Consider the following 18,172-nt stretch of genomic DNA (forward strand, 5'->3'; position numbering starts at 1 on the left):
TGGACAGTGTAATGATGAGTTACTTTATATTGTACATAAAGCATGTGCTTATGTACAGTATATACAGCCTGCCTACATATATATTTGACTGTGACGGGTAAAACCATATGTAGGCTGTACATGTTATTGCACGTTTTGCATTAGAAAATAATAATATGTATAAGCAGTGATGTTTTCTTGTTACACATTTTGGTGTTACATCTATGCAACAATCATACTTCTATAATTCATTCATTCATTCTGCATCTTTTAGTACTTAATTTATGTATTTTAATTTACTTTTAAATTTTGAGTAGGCTACAGGTCTTTTACCTAAAGTACTTTTACATTGTGGCATTGCTACTTTTACCAAAGCAGGTCTATGCGTACTTCCTTTGTCATCAGATTGTGCGTTAAACCTCCTGACCATCCTCCATTCTCTTATTTATGACTATTGATGAACATCCACACATTGACAGTAGATGGAAGTGGGGAATGGAGGATGGGGGTGGTGGGATCTCCGACATGTGTTGTGTTAGAGCGCCCCTGTTGGCCGCAGCGCTGCACTACACAACACAAAGGGGGTGAGAGAAAAAGAAAAAAGAAAGGTCCAGTGACCAGAAACAAGCTGAAAACATTCCATCACCACCGATGCTCCTCCTCTCCCCTCCCCGCGGTGCAAAACCCTCCTAAAAGCTTTGCACCACCACTTTCTTGAGACAAGGGCCTCTCTGTGTCGGTGGAAAACAACATGGCAAACGTCGCCGTCCAATCCGAGGGAAGAAGCGGCGGGATTGTGGTAATTTAATAAGAAAAGGGCAGGAAAAAGTTTACTCATTCATTGATGACTGCACACTCACACACGGGCTTGACTGCAGACATCTTTGCGTACCTTGTAGATGTATTTTATGTTGGATCCACATGTGTCTCTGAAGCTGCGCCAAGCGTGTCTGCACCTTAGTAGCAGGAGTCAAACATTGTCTGTGTGGTGGTGACTGCAATATTATATTTGTGTTCATTTTTTTCGTCCCAGATTAACGATGACTGGCCAGGCTACAGTTTAGATCTGTTCAGCTATCCCGCTCACTACTCCGGAGACTTAGACTGTGTCATCGTCCCACATGGAGTTATTATGGACAGGTACAACAACACTGAACTAAGATATTTCTCGCTGCTTGACTTAATACTGTGTTGAAGAGACTACATGAGCTTTCCAGATGTGTCTGCTGCGGTTACTCAGGTTGCATTAAAGCTACATTACGTGGCTTTTGACACATGGGGAAGATTTTAGTAGATATCACTTATTCTAGGCTTTACAATGTGGGGTGAAACTGTTCGGCTTGTTTTCTAAAAAAAAACAAAAAAAAACCCAACCTTCTTTCTAACCTTCTACTGTACTTATAACAACACAGTGAAAAATACACAGTATACTGTAATTTTGATGTTTAAAAAACTAGATCTGATTCTTGATTTTTGCCAGATTACTTAGTAATAGTGACACTTGTGTTAGTATGTTTTATTCAGTGAGTAGAGTTTAGTTTTTGTTTGTTTGTTTTTAAAGAAATGTACAGTATCACAAAATGGCAAATGTTTTCAAAATGAGTAGTAACAGTGCAGTCATTTGCTTACTGTTATTTACGTCATCAGACAAAACTGTAAACATTTAAAAACTGCTACTTTTTAATTAAAATGTACTCATTCTTTCATTAGATACAGAGTTCTTTAAAATGAGAACCATGTGTTCTCAATAAAGGAGAAAAAACTACGATTTCTTGACAAAAATGCCCTGTTTAGAAAGCTATATACATACATACATACATAGGCTATTTACTTGTTATTCTAATTTTTTTAATGATATTTTTGATATTCAGCTAATTTACAGATGGCAAGCAGAGCTACAAACGTGGTGGGTGTACTGTGAATGCCACTATGCTGTCCTTGATCCTTGAGAGTACAGCTGGGAGGTTGTGTTAGCCTACAAACCTGGATCACCCACAGCTCTGAGCTAAAGACCTCTATTACAAGAGTACAGCTTTTCTTTAGAGGGAAATGAACATGTATTACTTGTATCATTAGCCTAGAGAGCCCAGTGTCCTCATATGCAGCTGAAGAAATTCTCTTTCCATGTTGTTTTCAGAACAGAACGTCTTGCTCGAAATATCATGGATGACCTGGGTGACCATGACATCGTGGTGCTGTGCGTGCTGAAAGGAGGCTACCAGTTCTGTGCCGACCTGGTGGACAGGATCAAGGCACTCAGCCGCAATTCCAACCGCACGATCCCCATGAGGGTCCACTTCATCCGCCTCAAGAGCTACCTGGTGAGTCTGTGTACACTGCATGACCGAAGGCACTCAGACGCTGACAGTTTGGCTTAAGTGGAGTGTGGAAGAGTGGAGAGGCACTTTTCATGCTTAAGATTATCAGCCATGATGGTTGTGAGTCCTGTGACTCAGTCAGAGGATGTTATACTTTATACAACATTATGACAGTGGCATCTTTGTGTAACTTGACAGTCATGTTTCCATGTGGTCACAACAGCCTACGCAAAGGATAAAAACACCAGAGAGTTTTAAATTCAAGTTCAAAGATGACTCTCGTCCATAAATGTTCCTATCTCTATGAAAATTACCAATATATTGCACAATAATGTAGTCTCATCATCAAACTAAGTACTTTACTTTACTGATAGATGTGATATCAGAAGAGCAGTCACTTCGTTTAAATGGGGAATGTGTTTACAATTTTCATTGTAACATATTTTTCATTGCTACTATCAGTGTCTAAAAATGTATCTCTTGGGTTTCTACTTTTACAGAATGATCAGTCAACGGAGGATCTTCACATACTTGGAGCAGAGGATCTATCTTTTTTAAAGGGAAAGGTAATATTCTCATCATTTTTGAAAACAGCTTATTTATAAAGTCCAACGAGACACTATAATGAGCCCACACAGACAAATGGCATGGAGATGGGAGAGTATTGATGGATGGCAGCCTCAAGAGGGCAGCCTTCCCTCTAATCTGCCATCTCCCTCTCTATCCTGAGGAAATGGTTGAGTGCTTCCGTAAAGGAGATCGAAGATGGCAGTTTGTGACAAACCCAGCGATGATCAGATACCAACTGTTTTCTCTCTGGGCCACATTTAATTGTTTGAAGGCTTCTCCTGCTTTATCTCAGTGGAGGCAAAATGTTGCATCGCAGTGTAAATGGGAGGATATGTTGATGGATATCACATGTTATCAAAATCAACTGCTCAGTGAAGCAAAATGTGTTTAAGTGTGTGTGTTTCTGCATGTGTAATATTTACTGAGGGGTCTTAGTTAGACAATATAGACCAGCAATTCTCAACCTTGAAGACAAGACCCCTATAAGATGTTACAAGATGAATTGAAGGGGGTTTAAAAGAATTTCTGGGGTTGTAAACAAGAAAAAGCAAAATTTCACAAAAATGACCTTTTATTTTTCAAACTTTTCTCGTGTAAAAAAACTGACAGATATGTAATGGAGACATGGTATTTTATAGTTAATTTGCATTTTATTGCATGGCATAAGTATTTGATACATCAGAAAAACAGAAAATAATATTTGGTACAGAAACCTTTGTTTGCAATTACAGAGATCAGACGTTTTCTGTAGTTCTTGACTAGGTTTGCACACACTGCAGCAGGGATTTTGGCCCACTCCTCCATACAGATCACCTCCAGATCCTTTGCTGGAAGACCCAGCCACGACCCATCTTCAGTGCTCTTACTGAGGTAAGGAGGTTGATGGTCAAGATCTCGCGATACATGGCCCCATCCATCCTCCCCTCTATACGGTGCAGTCGCCCTGTCCCCTTTGCAGAAAAGCATCCCCAAAGAATGATATTTCCACCTCCATGCTTCATGGTTGGGATGGTGTTCTTGGGGTTGTACTCATCCTTCTTCCTCCAAACACGGTGAGTGTTTGGAGGTAACAGGAGTTTAGACCAAAAAGCTCTGTTCTTGTCTCATCAGACCACATGACCTTCTCCCATTCCTCCTCTGGATCATCCAGATGGTCATTGGCAAACTTCAGACGGGCCTGGACATGCGCTGGCTTGAGCAGGGGGACCTTGCGTGCGCTGCAGGATTTTAATCCATGACGGCGTAGTGTGTTACTAATGGTTTTCTTTGAGACTGTGGTCCCAGCTCTCTTCATGCCATTGACCAGGTCCTGCCATGTAGTTCTGGGCTGATCCCTCACCTTCCTCATGATCATTGATACCCCACGAGGTGAGATCTTGCATGGAGCCCCAGACCGAGGGAGATTGACCGTCATCTTGAACTTCTTCCATTTTCTAATAATTGCGCCAACAGTTGTTGCCTTCTCACCAAGCTGCTTGGACAAGCTGTCCACGTATTTCTTCAGCTAATATGGACAAGAAATTATTTGATGTGTCTATAAGTGCTAACGTGTCTGCAGCTTGTTTGCATGAACTTTACATTTGTAGCAGTGCTAGCGGTGTGGCTGTAAGGATGGTTGCCCCTCCAGTTTGATAAAGACTGGAATATCAAAAGAAATACTTAAAAAATTGCTGTTGTTTGCAAAGACATTTGTGATTCCCAGAAGATCAATCACAATTAATTTGGTGATCTTGTGCTCTTTCTGCCATTTGTGGTTTTGATTGGATAAAATGTCATGAGATTTGCTTCAGACATTCATTTCCTCCATAGAAAGAACTGTGATACCATTATTGACTTGTCCTCTTGCACAATCATCAGGTTCAAGTTTTAATTTGTGTTATACTTTGGTTTATAATGAAATAGCTTGGTCTTTAGTGCTAAATAGAAAATATTTCCATGGTAACATGCTAGTTAACATTATACCTGCTAAACATAAACAAGTTGCATTGTCACTGTGAGCAATGCTAACTGAAGCATTTAGCTTCACACAGCACCACTGTGCCTCTAGTAAAGTCTCACAGAGCGGCTGTAGCTTGTTATTTTTTCTCTTTGCACATCTGTATATATCTGTCTGTGTGTGTGTATTTGCATGTGATAAAATGACTCAGCGTATTACAGGAGTCATAAGTCAGCGAGAGTATTCAGAGGTAACATAAATCAGCTGATCTGAACACTCACAGTCATACACACCCCTTTAGCTGAGAATGCACTCTTGCACGCACGCACGCACGCACACACACACGCACACACGCACAGTAAATCGCCCTGTAGCCAGGCGTGGCATAGATGCTTGAAACATGAATAGGATATGAGCTAGTAAGCTTGAGTCATTGTCGGCTGTTTTTCACACTGTATTTTAAGTGTGCTTGTGAAATCCCTGAGCTCAACTAAATTTAGTCTTCCGTTTGTAACTGAATGCTGCGATGTTTTGCTGGAAGAAGTGAACTAATGTGTGTTTGTGTGTGACAAGGAACACGTAACACTGTTAATTCTTCACCTATCCACAGTAGCAGACAGTAGCTTCCCCTTTCTGCATGAACTTTTAATAATATATTTCTCCCGGGTTTACCGCCCTCTACGTAAATCTGTATGAGTAATGAGGCCCAAACAAAGCATGACTGCATACATGAGTGAATCCTTTGTTTGAAAAGTACATGGCATATATTTGGCAGTTAAAGAGTTTGTTTTGTTATCTTGACCTAGCTAAGCTCAAGCGAAGCTCTGATCATGACTCTTAATATAAATAGTGCCCAGTTGTCTCGAGTTGATTAGACAAACATTTGCAGGATTTCAGCTATTTCACTGCGGCATTCAAAGAAGGACTGCGACAACACAGATTTCCAATCAGGACAAGGCTGACGTTTTTCCGCGAAGGTCATATCCCTGCATTATCATTGGTATCATAAAATGTAATAAAACTCTTACTGATACAGCGCTTAGTTTAATAAATGTGAAAGGGCTCAGCTGTCAGCTGATATCCCATGTTTCAACACTTCTTCCTCCACGTTTCCAAAATGAGATGCCTATAGATGATCATTTCCTTTTAGATGTATTTGTATGTGACAAAACTTGCAGCACAGGTTAATATTTATTCATTTTCACTTAATTTGTTGTTGTTGTGTAGTCTTTTAAATGTTTGTCTGTATTATCTTTGAATGTGTGTATGATTGATCAGCAGATACAGCAGCTTCTTATCAGTTCCTAACCAAGAATACTTGTTTGCTTCCCTCTCTCTCCTCCCTCCCCAACATGCTCTCATAAGAACGTACTGATTGTGGAGGTGAGTTAACCATGTTTATTTGCCTCTCCATTTTTCCTCTTCACCAAATGGGCCTTTTGTCTTTCTTGCTGTTGTTGGCTATCCAGGTCAAGATATGCCATTTAAAGTTTTCTTTTTAGTTCAGGACCTCAGTTTAACATGGAAAGAAACTTTTTTAATTAGCTGCCCTATTTCAGAAATCTGAGTTGTTTTTCAATCATCATCCTACAGTAAACTTTCCCTTGTTAGCACAATAATTGAGTCCTGTAGTGGGGATCGATGCACTGTGAAGTAATGACATTTACCATCAAGAAATGAATTTGGTTATTCAGTGATGACTGATTCCTGTTGAGATTGCATGATCAAACAATGAAACTACAGTCATTAGTCAGTGCTCAAACATCTTTGAATATGCCCTTGTAGTCATTCATTGACTGCGACTACTATTGTCATGTAATTGCATTTTTTCTATTGTAGTATTTCAATACTTAATCCTTTTGTAGAGTATTCATGTTTTATTTGGTTCTTAAGTATCACAAGTGTCTTTTAGATATTGCAGTTTTTAAAAGATTGACACATATAAAGCTGCTCTAATCAATATTTGTAGGTTAACGATGGATGGAATTACAAATTATAATGGGGAAGTTGTGGCTCATAGTTGTGAACCCACAGAGAATCATGATTGTCAAACGCTGCAGTTCACCGCAGTTTATCAGAGCTTTTGCTGCATCTTAGAGCACCCTGTTTTATTATTACAGCCTTCAACTTCACTGTTATGTTTCACTCTCCCCATCATGGTTTCAAGCAGCAATAGGAGATGGCTGTTTTCAGTAAAGCTCTGATGAACCCACTGTACACTACGTTCCCAGCACAATACTACAAACAAATAAACTTAGTGACTCACTGGTCTGACCCTTTTAGCAGGTAAAGAGCCTGATATTGCCTTCACGAGTTAGTGGAAACCAAAACAGAGCTTAAGGAGGGTAAATATTGGACTTGCATTCATCAGGTGACAGAGAAACGATTCCAAAGAAATGCTAAGGATGCTCTGTGTCTACTAGATGTGTAAATAGGCAACACATTAGCCAAATAAACTTTATAATAATATGCCACAGCTGTCTTTCCAGTTTGGTGTGCTACCTTCAATTGGCCAGAAAGGAGTAGTACACTTATCTACAGTTGAATAGACAACAGCTACACATCACAGTCTGGATGATTTGCCATTTTACTTTTTCCCCCGCTCAGAGAACATGAGGAAAAAGCTTTTGTATATGAAACAACAGAGAAGCACTGTATTTTATAGAGTTATAAAGTAGAGTCTATTGATACTGCAATAGTTACAATACAGTACATGACTAACTGGTTCCTCTGTGGTGATCATATACAGTATAATGCAAATTTGCAGGTAATTTAAAGTACTTCACATAAGGAAAAATAAACACAATAGAAAAAAAAACCCAAAAGCAATGAAAACGAAAATAAAAATTAGAATAAAATGTTACTGTTTCTCTGATATGAGTTAAATTAGTTATTTTGGTATTTCTTCATAGTTCTTGAGTAATCAAGTGGAAAAAAATGAGTAACAGGTCACTCTGTTGCTCTTTCCTCTTGTTTTTACTCTCTGCCCAGTCTAGTCGCTATTGAAAAATGTGGAGTGTAAGTGTGTATAGGCAATTCATTCTATATGTAGGACATGCTGACATTTACATAACAAAACATACTTCAGTGGCTACATTCCTACACTACTTTCCCCTCCTCCTAATAATGCAAATGGTCAGATGGGTATTTGTGCAAAACATCACATGTTTATTTTTAAATTCTCTTTTTCAGTAGAAGTCATTTTTCTAGTGAAGCTCATACTTTTAAATGTAAAACCAGTGACAGTGTGACTTACTTCTTCTTTTTCAATTTAACCACAGTGTGAAATGAAACCCTCTTTTTGGATTGAATTTCCTCATTTGCAATCTCACACCTTCTAAATCCAGTTTTTCTATCTTGCATTTTACAGGCCATAGTAGGCACAGGAAAGACAATGAAGACTCTACTAAAGCATGTCGAAGCCTTCAGGCCCAAAATGATCAAAGTAGCAGGGTAAGTTATGGCTGTATAGACCTCTAAACCAAACCAGCCCAGTTGGAACTGCTTTGTGAATCACTGAATATCCGCCTTCCAGTCTAGACAGTGAGAGAGACAAAGAAAGTGATGCAGGTTTCAGATGGTAACGGTTTCAAAATTAATTCTGGCCCTTGACGACCTATGCAACAGGTAGGAGGAGATATTCTGTTATAATGTCTGCTTTCATCTCCCCCCCCCAGATTGTTAGTGAAGAGAGTGCCACATAACACAGCATGCCTTCCTGACTGTATGTATCTGATCAACCCTGTTATATTTTTATGAGTCAGTGGTTCCTTCACATTTAAAAACAGTTGCCAGTGAGTCAGTGTTCTACAGTCATACTTCCAATTAATGTTGTCTTTGATTTCAGATGTTGGCTTTGAGATACCTAATCGGTTTGTGGTTGGATATGCCTTAGACTACAATGAGTATTTCAGAGACTTGAATGTAAGTGAGAACCTTTTTCCCGGTTTGACACAGTAGTGATCCTGTTTATGAGGAAGAGAGCTCATGATGAGGGACTGATAACACTGCCAGTCATGCAATACATCATATGACAGTTATATACTATAAAAGGTTATGATGGATGTTGTTGAACTTGCTCATATTTTCCATTCTGACCCGTTTTTTTCTCCCTTTTATTTTCAGCATATCTGTGTGATCAGCGAAAGTGGGAAGACAAAATATAAGGTTTAAAATGAAGGACGGCAAAAGAGGCGACTGTCACACAGATGTCATCTCACAGGAAGCCGGAAAGTTTTCCTCGAGATGCCATTCACTTACAGCTGCTATCATGACACTTGATCTCTAGCATCCCTGTTTTGTTACAACATTCAATGAAACGTTTTTTTTTTGTGTGTTTTTACAGTAGATGGATATTTAACTGATTAATTTTAGCTGAACATTTCACATTTTTATCATGTTTTAAAGGAGCAACTTAATTCATGTTTACAAATTATGATTAACATGGACAGTGTTTAATGCTACTGTTTGTAGTTTAAATGTAATGCAAATTTTCCTTGTTATGCAATGTAAAGAACTTGATAATCATGACGTGTGTGAATGTGATGAGGAACTCAGTGTTAGCTATTACGAGGAATTTGCCATTTAGTGTTATGATATGGTATTTCTTCTCTCCTACATTACCTTTTCTAATTTTTCAAAGTAGTTCTGTAAACACTAAAAGCGATACCTACCTCTTTTGGTTTTTTCAGTGTTTGAGGTGCAGTGAGTGGAGTAGTAATTTAACACATAATAAAATATATTTCAACATTTCTGTGTCCTGGTGTAATGTGTCACTACACTATTAACATTTTTAAAATTATTTTATAAATGTATTTTCAAATGTTTATGCATGTTTTTCTTAGACTGGTGTGGACCCAGGAAGAGTAGCTATTGCCCAGCGCAATTGCTAATGGGCATCTAATAAAACAAATGATAAACACACAAACAAGATACAAAGGTTGAACCTGAGTCATCAAAACATATTGTTGAATAGTGTACTTTAATAATTTAACTTTATACAGTCCTTATAGTATGTGTTTTATGGTATTAAGCTGGTGGTATTTTTTTTTTAACTGATCACAATTTGACAGAAAACGGACTCTTTTATAGGATTGTCAGTTTCCCTTTGTAAAACTCTTTGTTCTGCTCGTTTCTTTTCAAATTTCAAGACTGGCCAACGTGCATCCTGAAACATGGGTAGCTTGATACACATCAGGTTACCATTCATGAATGAAAAAATAGGTTACCCTCAGACAAATTAGTAAAAGGACCAAAAAAGAGGCCATTGTTTAGAGTTGCTGTGTCCTTACACCTGACATATGACTCCGGTCTTTAGGCAGGGGACACCAAGTGCTTCAACAAGACCGTTTTTCTCTCAGTGTACTAAGGTCTGCTGGGGATTACAGTGAATTGACTGCCTGACCTTTTAACAGAATTTAGCTCTGAGGATAATGTCTTGGCAAAGCAGTCAAATAGTATGAGAAAACAACTATCCTAGGTCTTAGATGAAGAAGTATACAGATCCTTTACTTGAGTAAAAGCACACACTAAAAATACTCAATTACAAGTTCTGCATTCAAAGTGTTAAGACACAGGTATTAGAAAAATGTACGTAAAGTTTTAAAGTAGTAGTATGTAGAAGAAAAAGGCTCTGTGAAAGTTAGTGGATGATTCTTACTGATGTACTGTACTGTAGATATAAAATCTCAATCTGTTTTTTGATGTTACATAAATGCAGTGGAGTCCAAAGTACATTTCCCTCTGAAATAGAGTAGAAGTATTGATGGAAGCAAACATCAAAATAGTACTCAAATTCTTGAGTGTTTGTCTAAATACATAAACACTTTTTGTGAGAGTAATCAAAGATGGCTTACTGAAATTGGCCTGAAATTGAAAAGTTATTTTGCAGGTTTATATCCACAATAAATCCACTGGAAGCCAAACTGGCTGGACAGGACAGCTTTGTGAAAGTCTCCTCCCTAAACTGACCTCTGCAACAAAAGCTGCCAATCCCAAGAACAGGTGGCCCCTTATGTTCCAGGGGAATACAAGGGACATTTGTCAGGGGCCCCCAGAATTTGAGGACTTTTTGCAAGTCTCCTGCTGCATATTGCTTGTAGCGAAGGGAGTGTCCGTTTTAAACATTTAATCTGAATTATCTGCTAATAGCAGCACGATGAGAGCAATGATTATTTGCACTGAGGAATGTGTGAACTCACATTCCTCATCCACTGCCATCCACATGCCAGCCCTGCTCGACCTCACTTTGAACCAAGGCATGTGACTCCTCGTCCACAGCATTGTGAAAAGCAGTAACTGATCTGTGGACTTAATGAACAGCGTGAGAGTGTTTCTTATAATTTCCCCCTGAGACAGAGAGAAAGAGAGAGGGAGAGAGGGAGAAGGAGAAGTGGTTAGTGGGCTCTCGCGGCTCGGTTGTACTCCGTTGGCTGGAACGGTTGAAAAACACAACCTTTTAGCAGCGGTGACTTTTTGTAAGATCACACGGGATTGGTCGGATTAGATGTGACGCCGCTCCTGATTGGCTCAGAGTGTCCTGTTGACCGAAGGTGGACTCCCAGAGAGTTGGAAACGCTGGAAGCAGAAAAAATTCCAGCTACAGAGCTGCACCATGCGCCTCCCCTGAGTGGGGTTGGAGTAATCACCGGGAAGCAGTTTGTACTCAAGATATATTAAATTATGACAACGCCTGAGTATCTTGGAGCTCCCACGCTATGGTTTTACTTCGTTTCTTCGCTTTTATGGACAGCCGCCACCACCGTCGCCCGCCTGTAATGACGCCTCTCAACTACACAGGTAACTTTGTTTAAACTCCGTTAGCATGGATGCTAACCGCAGCACTAGCAGCCTGTTGCCGCAGTTGGTTTTTTTGGTTGTTGCTTTATTTTTTAAAAACCTACTTTACAAGCTTTACAACTAGCGTCCATAAAGTATTCATCGTGGAAAATGGCTACGGCGTCTCTTAACTACATTTTTGTGGAGGCGTTTTATTAAAAGTAACAAAGGAGACGCTTCTTTAGTTCAGTCGATTGAGAACAACAGCCCGACACGCTCTGTTCGTGCCTCCTATGACCATCGATCTCCCAAACCTCCCCCCCTCCAAAAAAATCAAATTCCCTTCCATTAAATCACACAGTTTTAGTAGTATGATACATGCAGTATAATGTACTTAAGTGATTTATACTCATACTCTCGGTTTATGGGTTTTCTGTTAACTTAATTTCAAATGTGACGGACATTTATTTCGCCCTGCCTCCGTGTGTGTTCACTTGTTGCTGGCCATTCATTACGCAGTGTTGACTCTACACGTTGTTGTGCTCCTAGATGATGACAACAAGCTCTACTTGTTGCGTGAATAATGTGGTGATGATGTGGTTTGTCACACCACTCTACAGCTTTTCCTTGAAACGTAAAGTGATACTTAAATAGGTACACATGTGTTTTTTTGTTCTTGTAGCACTTTTCAACCAGTTTGCAAATTTGTGAACTGATTTGAACCCTGAAACTTTATTTAGTTAAGACACCAAAACATCAGGTTGAAAATTGTGTTAAGGTTAGGGTTGTTGCATAATGTTGATGGTTCTGAATTGGGCACGGATGGTCCACTATTACGTGCCTTTTAATAACTGAGGTATTCCCTCGTGTTGTTATACAGACCCTTTGAGAAGTGTGAGAAGTCACACTTGAGCCAATAACTCACAAATCTGCTGTTGATTCAACAAATCTAAACGCATTATTAACCCAAGTCTTTTATCCCCCTTCTCTCTCTCGAACAGATGGATTAAGAAATCAAGCAAGAATGAAGGTGTAGATTGGACCGAGTGGGACATACTTTCTTGCATCCTCCTGGAGATACCTTTTTCGATGTGGGCGTTGAGAGATAACAGGATTTTAAGTGAAGTTGAATGATGGCATCGCGTTGGGTTCCTTCTTGTGAGGATGATGAGAGACAACAAGCACGATCTTCTTTCTGTGAGGTAAATACAACACAAGCCCTAAACCTCAGACTTTGTGACTCTTAGACAGTAATATTCATAAAATATTGAATTCAATTATTCAAATAGTTTTTGACCATTTTTTTGACCAGCTCAATCACTGGTTCTAGTGTCGTCCCTCTGTTCAGTTTTGTGTGGGGGAGTAATGGGCTCGACACTTTGGCCCAGCTGTTTGTGCATGTTACACTTCCTGTCCGGTTGTTTTGCTCTTTACTTCACCAAAGCTTCACTGTTTTAGTTTGGTTTGGATTATTTAAATCCTTTGGTGTGGAATTAAGTCACAAGTTTTTCTCAAAGTTTTTTTTTCTTGTGACAATTGGTGCTAATTATTGTGGATGAAAAGAACAAAAGTCTTTGGTTGCAGAGTATTTTGTAATGAGATTTGAAATTTTAATCAAACTCATCTCTGGTGGAAGTGGAAGGAGACAATATATAGGTTTGAAGGAGTTTATTCAAGCTGTCTTTCAGATTTTTAAGCTGTGACCCCTCTAATACCAGACAGGACACCATCTGCTCCTCTGAAAGCTTGTCGTCTGAATGAGGACCTTCATGGTAAAATAGGTAGCAGCCCATACTTTGAAATGGAAGACTGACTATTTATAGCAAATGTAGTTTTCTTTCATTTCCCATATCACCTTTAATCTAATATTCAACTCTTCATTTAAGCCTCCTTGCTTCCATGTGAATAGTCTAAATGAGGGATGTAAAGTTTCTCATGTTGTCACTTCTAACTTGTTAGATGTGCTGAATTTGATCACAGATCACTGGTCAAATATCAGGAGAACAAAGTATCCCTCAATAATCAACAATGTATTTAAAGAAATGAGTGCTTTTAGATTTTTTAAATCTAGTTTAATCATGTGTTTTTTCATTGCCCTGACAATTATATTTGGAGAAGTCTAAGAGCAATAAACAAAAATAAAAAGATGTTCATAAGAAAGAAACATGCACAATTATATGTATACATAGTATAAATATTATCTCACAATAACACTCATTCATGTGCTTACCATCTAAACTTAATGAGTTAAATTAATTTAATTCTGAAATATACAGAGATCATCAGAAACTCCTTCATTGACACACATTGTTGCATTTAAAAAAGTATTTCACATAATACATATGAAACATGTTTTAGAAGTTTTTTTTGTCACACATTTTTGGTTATAGTGTGAAGTAAAACCCCAGTTCATTACAGCCAGTCTTCTTTTACCAGTCCCTCTAATAAGGCTACCACACAAATCAATTCATGTGCTAATTTTGAGCCGGAAACCCCCTGGAGGTTCTGGTCCTGGGATTTTCTGGAAATGATGACACTGGATTTTGAGATTAACAAATTTTACTAGTGTGCTTTTGTTTTCATTCTGAAAGCGTAAGAAAAAGCATGGCCCTGATGGTGCTGTAAACAAGCAGCTGGGATTATGAGAAGTGGATGGGTCATAGTTCCAGACATGTTGAAACCCATTTAGAGAGGCTCAGCTTTTTTAAAAGGAATAGAAACAGAAATATTATAGGAAATATTTAGTAGTATTAAGAGGATGTGTCTATTTTCATTTCTCTATTTAAAACAAACACATTTAATGTAGCTTGTTTTTTATCTGCCACTCTCAAATACTTGTCAGACAACACTCATCTTCATACTGCTGCTCCAGTCATGCAGTTCAGAGTTATTACGAACATTGGCCCGGTAAATAGCACTTGTACATAAAAAACAAACTGGAAATAACTAGATAACTTCATGGAAAAATAATGTATCTATTGATCTGAGATTTAATGTGTGGCTTTTGCTGCTGGTTTGAATTAATCCTCCTTTTTACACTGGAGTGTTTGTCTGCTTTATCGTATTCAAACACTGCAGCTTAATACTGAATCCACATTTCAGACAGAGTGGGCTTTACATCTCTTTCCCTTACTTAGATTTCTCCGGTCAGATACTGAGTTTGCAAAACAGATCTTGCTCATTGGTGCACTTTTGTCTAAAATGTCTCTGGTAGTCTTTTGTATATTAGCCGAGGATCCCATTTGTATCAAACCACATCATTGTGTCATGAGTCGTCTTTTTTTGTATGAATCATAATACCTGCTTGTCAGCTTGTTATACTCCAGCTGAATGACATAAATGAGAGTGGAGTGAAATAGATTATTGTTTAGGAGGATGAAGCATGATCCATATTTAGCACTGTAGGAGGAGGTATTGACAAACAGACCCGCCCCTGTCCCTACAATCTTGCCCTCATTAAAGCTCAGTGTTTATCTCATTTAGACTGGCTGCCTTTTACAGAGCCCTCTGCGCAGGCATTGTATGGCTAACTGATGGCAATCGGAAGGGAAAATTGACCATCAATTGGATAGAAGAAGTCTGTTACTTCCTGTTGCCTTATGGTTGTGTCTCAGGGGAAAGCACAGAGATGGGATATATGATTCAGTTTTTCCCTCATTGCAGTTTCTGTGTAGCAAAAACATCCATGTCATCTTGGATGGAAAAGCCTGGGAATTTTTCTGTCTTTTTTTCTAATAGCCCACTTATTAGTTTGAATAGTGAATCACTGGAGATGCATAAAACAGAAGGTTATATTTTATAAAGATGGCAGATGTTTTTCTTTTGTCAGAAATGCTGCTTGTTAAATCGATTCTTTACAGTTTAAATGATTAAAGACAAAAAAACAAAGTCTTTGGTCAAAAATCGTTGAATAACAACAATATTTCTTACAGGCTAAACATATTTCTATATTAACCATATACTGATAAAGTAAGCATTTAATGAACAACTTTGAGAAAGCTTTGAGGAGAAAAATGACTATCAGCTGTTTTAGAAACTCCTCTCCTCAGGAAACCAAAGACATCAGTGATTTCATCCCATGAATGAGAACCAGATGCATCAGCAGTCCAGTCTTATTTCTACATGCAGCTGTGGACAGTGGACGTGTCACTATAATGCTAATTGATATAAGCAATAGGCCTCTATTCCCATTTAAAAAAACATTTAAACTCACAAAAGGATGACAGACTGTCTGAATTAATTCAGTAGATGTGGTGTGTCGTGTCCGTATGTTTAATGCTTCACTTCTGGTTTGTTTTATTCCTGCGTAGTCTGGGAAATATGGCAATACAGATTTAGTTAATTGTAATAAAAGAATGACTCAATTTGTTTATATACTGGAACACAGTTTAACTTTCTGTATTTGCCTCTAATGGACTTTATTTGGATGGACAGTTAGAGGGTGCCTCTCTATCCAGTACACCACAAAGTACAACCTCAAAAGTAGCTGTAGCGCTAAATCATGTTTACAATTATCATTTTATATTGCAAGTGCCACAAATATAATATTTCAGGGCTAATGGATGAGATTGCATTATATTGGACATGTGTTCATATTATTTTGTGCATTGACTCCATTTATTTAGATCTGCCTGTAACAACATTTATGAAACACAGACTATGAATGTAAATATCAGTTTTAGTGTGAAATTAGTTTTTTGCTTAACTCCGGTAAAAACATGTCAGTTCCCTGCTGTTACAGAACCACTGATTATACTTAAAAATATAAATGCCGTAATCAAACAGTGCCCGCATTGTAGAAAGACTCCCTGAATGAAAATCGGCTCACAGGACTGTTCTGTGTCCCATATGTATGTTAAAACTAGAAGTGTGGCATGCACAAAGTTAACCACGTGTCCTCATAGGATGAGTAATAATACTGCCTAACCTTGTCCAACACTACAAGGCTGGAACGCCCAGCGCTCACCAGTGGCCCCCTGTATCATTATTTTTGGCTTTTCACAGTTAAGTGCTTGGTTTGGACGGGATGTGGTGTTGAATTTAGCAGCCCACAGAGAACTAGGTTCCATCACATTTTAAGGCTGTGTACTCGTCTGATGTTGTTTGAGCTGATGTCATGAGGTGCTTGTAATGTGTCATGCGGTGATGTCACCAGAGGATTTTAAACACACACGACACACTGCTGGTTTATTCTTATTATTATTATTATTATTATTATTATTCTTTTAACATTTGTAGAAGTTGACCATGGTGGGGAAACTCCGGTTTCTTTTTCAGTGTGTACGCAGCCTTCACATGTCTAACTTTTAGTGGTGTATTTTTGGGCAAACAGCTGTTACACAAAAGTTATTCCCCTAAAATCTCTGATGTTAGTGGGTGGTACTGCCCACTAATCTCTTTGGTAGTGAAACCCTTTTATGTAGTCACGTTACAATCACTCTGAAAAGGAGGAGACTTTTAAAGAGCATCATAGTTATTTACAGATAATCTGGGCTTGTTGTCATAGCACTGTCAACATAACTGTACTGTCATGTGTAACAAAATGACAGTTGAGTGTATGTTAAAGAGAAGAAACAGTAGCTGTTGACAGTGGTGTGCTGATGTCATTATGTGTTTATTGGATGGGTTTTTAAGGGATATGGCTCAATAGATCTCAGGAAAAGACCAAAACCAAAAGTTTGTTAGTCTTTTCCAGCTGGTCTGTGGCTCACAGCCGGAGCCCATTCATTCATACTGAAGATGGGATTCTTTAAATATAGGTCACGTATACACATTTTCACTTTTCTTCTTCTTTCGTTTAACTTCCTTAAACAACAGGGTGTTGTAGTTTTTAGTAAGTGTAACCAAAACATGAGTTAACAGTGCATTTCTTGTGGTCTGTTTTCATAAACATGTGGTGCTCCAATGAGTGTTTATGTACAGCGGGGTGGTGACAACAACCATATCCATTTTGGTTGTAATGACGGAACATGTGATGTGTTAATAGTTTTTTTGGAAAACAATAGAGGTGTATGGCACAGAGGATTAGGCTATTTCAGGCATTTGCTATTCAAGCAGTACTGGTTAGGTGGATCAGTTCATTGTTTGTTTGTTGTGGTGTTTTCATGGGATTTGTTGACAATAAAGAAAATATACCAGCAGACTAACCAGGATCAGGCGGTGATCTGGAAATCATTGCCCCTGCTCTGAGACTCAGGCCTGGTCACTGCTCAGATCCAAGAGATATCCAGCAGAAGAACAAATGCTTCCTGAAATCGCTCTCCCTGCTGCCTCACCCAGTGCAAATATCAGTCTGGCATTCTGGTGATTCATAAATGGGTGAGAGGCATTCATTTGTGGTTTGTAGAGGATAGGTGTGTATTTTAATGTTGCTGTTCCTTTCATGTGCTTTTTTTTTTATCTTTGTGGCCCCCTTTTTGTCAAGTAATCTCATAAATTTCTCCTTTTTTTTAAAAAATCTGGATTCCCTCTCCTCGTCCATTCATTCATTTGAAAACCAAATGAACAAATGCAAATTAATCTGGTCTATCAGGTTTACACTGAAGTCTGATTCGTTGCCCTATCATTAATAATAGCTGCAATTTTGATTTTA

At 38.5% G+C, this 18,172-nt stretch overlaps 2 protein-coding genes across 3 annotated transcripts in view; both read left to right on the plus strand.

The window, feature by feature from the left end:
- The first annotated feature begins 730 nt into the window (after window positions 1-730).
- On the plus strand, window positions 731-9,029 carry prtfdc1b (phosphoribosyl transferase domain containing 1b). The gene is made up of 9 exons (XM_053330727.1): window positions 731-778; window positions 1,013-1,119; window positions 2,117-2,300; window positions 2,798-2,863; window positions 6,169-6,186; window positions 8,174-8,256; window positions 8,481-8,527; window positions 8,651-8,727; window positions 8,929-9,029. The coding sequence occupies exons 1-9, from the start codon at window positions 731-733 to the stop codon at window positions 8,974-8,976; spliced, it is 678 nt and encodes a 225-aa protein (XP_053186702.1). The 3' UTR covers window positions 8,977-9,029.
- Window positions 9,030-11,362: 2,333 nt separating this feature from the next.
- arhgap21b (Rho GTPase activating protein 21b) overlaps window positions 11,363-18,172 on the plus strand; it is a 42,857-nt gene continuing 36,047 nt past the window's right edge. For both annotated transcript variants that reach the window (XM_053330136.1, XM_053330137.1), the window contains exons 1-2: window positions 11,363-11,601; window positions 12,582-12,782. In XM_053330136.1, coding sequence (XP_053186111.1) covers window positions 12,711-12,782 — 72 coding nt within the window. In that variant the 5' untranslated portion in view covers window positions 11,363-11,601; window positions 12,582-12,710. The remainder of the gene's footprint in view (window positions 11,602-12,581; window positions 12,783-18,172) is intronic.

This window comes from Scomber japonicus, chromosome 12, assembly GCF_027409825.1.
Source record: "Scomber japonicus isolate fScoJap1 chromosome 12, fScoJap1.pri, whole genome shotgun sequence".
NCBI classification, from domain to species: Eukaryota; Metazoa; Chordata; class Actinopteri; order Scombriformes; family Scombridae; genus Scomber; species Scomber japonicus.

Coding starts and splice junctions, on each gene's coding strand:
- prtfdc1b (XM_053330727.1), top strand. CDS start 731: ATGGCAAACGTCGCCGTCCAATCCGAGGGAAGAAGCGGCGGGATTGTG. Junction 779..1,012: donor GAAGAAGCGGCGGGATTGTG/GTAATTTAATAA, acceptor TTTTCGTCCCAG/ATTAACGATGACTGGCCAGG. Junction 2,301..2,797: donor TCCGCCTCAAGAGCTACCTG/GTGAGTCTGTGT, acceptor CTACTTTTACAG/AATGATCAGTCAACGGAGGA.